The sequence below is a fragment of the Pinus tabuliformis genome, chromosome 7 (genome assembly GCF_031772625.1).
Source record: "Pinus tabuliformis cultivar Carrire ecotype Pingquan chromosome 7, CPIR1, whole genome shotgun sequence".
Lineage (NCBI taxonomy): Eukaryota > Viridiplantae > Streptophyta > Pinopsida > Pinales > Pinaceae > Pinus > Pinus tabuliformis.
The window spans coordinates 1,393,084,750-1,393,089,422 of record NC_142293.1 but is presented as its reverse complement, the minus strand read 5'-3'; the positions used below and the strand labels follow the sequence as shown (position 1 = coordinate 1,393,089,422).

At 38.2% G+C, this 4,673-nt stretch overlaps 1 protein-coding gene across 1 annotated transcript; it reads right to left on the bottom strand.

Moving 5' to 3' along the window:
• Window positions 1-242: 242 nt before the first annotated feature.
• On the bottom strand, window positions 243-1,160 carry LOC149252863 (uncharacterized). Its single transcript, XM_089454295.1, has one exon. It carries the CDS (start codon window positions 1,158-1,160, stop codon window positions 243-245), a length of 918 nt encoding a protein of 305 aa, XP_089310421.1.
• Between the last annotated feature and the right edge of the window lie 3,513 nt (window positions 1,161-4,673).

Genomic DNA, 4,673 nt, shown 5'->3' with positions numbered 1-4,673 from the left:
TCTAGGAGAAGCTGTAATTTGTTGACCTTGTTCCTTTAGAGGTCAGAACAACACTTTTAGGGACTTAGGAGCCCTTGGTTTATGGACATTTCATGCATGGAGTTGTAAGGCACAAAAATGTCTATAACACCTGCTCATTTTTAATGTGGGATATGTTGTTGTTCATTCTGCGCTGCACTGTGGTTCTGTGAAGAAACTTTGTATTTTTTCCCATCCTTCAACCACTTTACTCTTGATTTCTGTCACCACAAAGTTTCCTCCTGTTTTTCTCTTGCTAAGATTTGTGCTTCAAGTATTTGTTCCTGTTTTGTTAGGTCCTCAGATCTTCCTTCGATTATGATCTTCTGCTGTACATTCTTCATTTCTTGATTAAGGGCATTCTGAGCTTGAAAAATGTTACCAAAAGATGTATGATTCCAGTGTTTGATTTCGCCTTTAAGGTGCTTTAGCTTCTGCTGGAACTGAGACATCTTGGAGCCATTAGAGGGAGTAAAGTTGAGCCATGTTGAACTGACTAAGTTGTTGAAGTCCGGATGAGACATCCAAAAGGCTTCAAAACGAAACGGACGCCGAATGTTGTAGCCGGGTCGATTCCACTGCAATTCTATTGGCCAGTGATCAGAACCCGATATCGGCAGTATAGAAGCGATAAATTCTCCACCCAAGTGAATTGCGTTATCTGATAATAAGAATCTGTCAAGGCGTGAAGCTATCTGTTGCGATCCTTCTCTTTTGTTGTTCCATGTAAACAAGCCATTATTTGATGGAATATCTATCAGCCAATTATTCTGTATGAAGTCTTTTAGAATGTTCCCATCTCTGTTACCTCTGTTTCTTCCTCCCTTTTTTTCTTCCAGTCTTGCAATCATGTTGAAGTCGCCTCCAGAAATCCATAGTGGGTGCAGCCTATTTGAGTTGAGCTCCGATAAGGTGTCCAGGATTTCAGCTTTGTGTATAGTTTCCTGAGGGAAATACACATTAGTCATATGACCATGGATGTTAGTGCCATTTATGTGAAATATTGCTTGGATGAAGTTCTTGTTTGCATGTATGTTGTTAAGCTGGATAACTCGCGCATCCCAAAGAACTGCAAGGCCGCCCAACGCCCCTTGAGCATCAACAACTGTTACCATCCCTCCTGGCCAAGCTTTCGCTGCCATTTTTTCCAATACTATCGAGTTACATTTTGTTTCTTGCAAGAAAAGAATATGAGGTTTTTCCTGCATGAGCATATTTTTTAGAAGTCTGCCTTTCCTTGGGCTATTAAGCCCTCTAATGTTCCATGAGATCAGCTTCATTGAGAAGAGTTGGGGTTGATGTTGAAGTACTTAGTCAGCTTAGCGTATCTGCCTGACTCTACTAACACTTCTCCTATTCTGATAGTTCTTTCGAGAGTAGTTTTCCTCCCTCGCTTTTTGCTGTCTTTGGTAATGAACTTTCCATCCCACGAACTACCAATCTGTACCCCAAGAGAGTGATTTTTTTGTGCGCGCGTGAGGACCTCCACCAGGTTGTCTACTTGCCGGTCTGGGATTTTATCAAAAAATTTTGTTTTGCATGCCTGCTCTAGTCCTAGGATATCCAGTTCACCAATGTCGATATTCTCAGGATCTTCCTCCATGAATTGGGACTCTTGGTAGTCTTCAGTTGTTTCATCCACAGTCTTTGAACTGGGTGCTGGATTATCAACTTCCATTCCTTGAAAATTCCAGGCTGGGATTTTGATTTGGGTATGAGGGATCGATTTGCTGATCTGGCTCTCCCCTGGTAGCGGTAAGGCCTCTTTTTGTTTTTCTTTACTGGTTTCCTTCTCATTTAGAGGTGGGTTTTCGGGCTCTTGAACATCATTACTTGCCAGAGCAGCAAAGCTATTGCTAGTTGAGGGTTTTGACGAGTTAGCTGGAATGGTCCTGGTATTGGCTGCCGACTTCTTATGGCCTCTTCTACGATTTACCACTTTAGTAAACCCATCAGGAGCAGGTTTGTCTGAGTCCATTTGGGATGGGGGTTTTCTGTTTAGAGGACAGTCCCTGAAGAGATGGCCCAGATCATGACATTTCCTACATCTAAACGGTACATGCTCATAATCTATCAGCTGAACCCATTCAATATCATCATGGAATAGACTTACCGCATCTGGCAGGGCTTGCTTGAGGTCCATGTAGACACAGATTCGGGCGTATGATGTGTATCTGCACAGTTTTGTTTCCTCTGCAACTTTGATGAATTCGCCCAGGGCATTTCCGATTTCTTGCAAGGAGTCTTCCTCCCAATATTCCCATGGAAGTGAATAAAGCCTTATCCAAACAGGAGCCCAACTGAGATCTTCCTTGTCAGGATTGAAACGTTCAACCCACCCTCTGAGATACAGGCCCACGGAGTTGAAGAAGTATGGACCTCCGTCCAGAACCCTGTTACGATCTTCCAAGCAGTTAAATATGGCCGTGAAGAAACCTTTTGGCCCTAGTTGCAGAGTAATGTGACCTTTTGGATTCCATTTGGAGTTTATCCAGCCTCTTAGCGCTTTCTCAGTCGGCCAAAGTCCGATGAACTTGCCTATTAACGCGTGATCCCTCATGAACTGTATTCTGGCGTTGATTCGGTGGCTTGGAAATTCCACTTTTGGCCTTTGAGTGGCAACTGGCTTGCATGTGGATGAGCTCACTTTGGGCTGATCCTTCTGAGCTTGATCATTGTCCTGATGCCCATTATTGTCCGTATTGTCCTCGTTCTGCCTCTCTTCATTGTCGTTAGCTTCAACTGGTTGCTTTTTGCCATCGTCCTTTGGGGGAGGCGCATCGCCCTCCCCCTGAGGGGGATTCATTATTCCTACGATCGCTTGCAGGAAATGTGAGGCCACAGATCGACCCAAGTCTATCAAGGCTGACCTCTGTCAGGAGGAGACTGCCGTAGCAGGGTTTACAGAAACCCTAGACAGAGCGAAGCCATGCTCTCAGAGCCACCACAAAGATCCCTTCCTCTACATCATTAACAACCCTCTTATTATGAGAAAGCTTATTATTATTATTTTTATTATTATAATTACTACTACTATTATTATCTTCCAAATTTTTATCATTATTATTATTATTATTATTATTATTATTATATTATTACCTCCTAGTTGTTTTGGAAAAATGAATATTTTAGAAGATAAGAACAAGAATGTGTCTGAAAAAATCCTAATACATTAAATTAGGATCATATTCATCTCCAAGTATCTTTGGACACTTGGCTTGTCAATTGTGACTATTCTTAGGAGATCATTGGAGAAGCTAACAATAATTATATAGAGTTATGGGAGAAAGCTTTAATTGGAGAATATGACATGCCTAATGCTTGGTTCTTGGTACAAATAGTCCCATTTCCAACTTGTATTGATGATGTGAAGAACACAAAGATGATCATGTAGAGAATATTACTCAACATAATACATGAGATAGTGACTCAGTTTGAGATATTATCTCCAAGTCTAAGGAAGGTTTGAAATCAATCACCTCTTTCATTTCAAAATTTAAAAAACATATAAAGATTTCTATTAGACTTTACAAATGTGAGTTAAATATTGAAATTCCAAGACCTCAACTCATTTCTCAAATATTGAATAACTTCTATTTATGTTAGTCATAATTGAAGGAAATAAAGGAGAAGGTGAAGAAATAATCCATCATAATAAATATATATTCCTCTTCCTATTCAACATGGTGGAATCACATTTCTATTTTTAAATATTAGTTGAACAAATAGAGGAAATAAGCCTTAATTACTATTGTAATTATTGTATAATGAACCTTTTCATTAGTATGAATTATTAGAAGTTTTGTACTGAAAAATACATATAACTATTAGTTTCATTATAATTTCAAAAGACTAAGATATTTTTAATGAATCTATACCTATGTGGATAACTGGTTATATGACAACATTTGTACTAATTTTGTGTTTTCTCATTTTTCATCTTTATGTGAATTTCCTTTCCATAGTTTGATCAAATTTGTCAGTTCTTCATAATTTTAGCACGAGAAGGTAATTTTGGTTTCTAAATAATTTGTCATAAGTTCTTAAAAAGGTTATTAAATTTTATGAACGTTTGATATTTTTTAATAATTCTCACGATCACGATAGGTAGTTAGTATAGATTATATATAATGAACTTCAAGATTTTTTAAGTAAGATATTGAATTAGAGTTTCTCCAATTTGGATAATTTTGTTTATTCCTACTTCTTTTTAAGTGGCTAATTGATCTCACATATTGGTTAGAACTAACATACTAAATGAGAGCATGTTTAATTAGAACTCGCACCATAGGGTATTTAGGTTTTCCCCACTTATCAACGAGTTCTATAAATAATACAATGACCTTAAAAATGGGATGTAGGCTCATAAAATAAAAGGATAAGGTAGAAAGTGTGCTTCTATTCTCTAAAAATAGGTAATCATTTCTAAATATTAAGAAATGAGCACTATCATGTCTGGTAATGTCAATTTTTCTCTAAATAGAACTTATCTAACATCCTAAAGTTGGAAAATTGATGGATAAGTCAGATATATATATTCTATATAATATTACCTAAGCACCCACGGGGGATTTGAACTGGTGACCTATCACAAGGAGTGTCTTAACAGTACACCCAATCACCGTCAATCCAAAGCCCCGTGGACATGCAGAAGT

Bases quoted from the DNA above. Each gene is read 5' to 3' on its own strand.
- LOC149252863 (XM_089454295.1), bottom strand. From the start codon at position 1,160: ATGGCAGCGAAAGCTTGGCCAGGAGGGATGGTAACAGTTGTTGATGCT.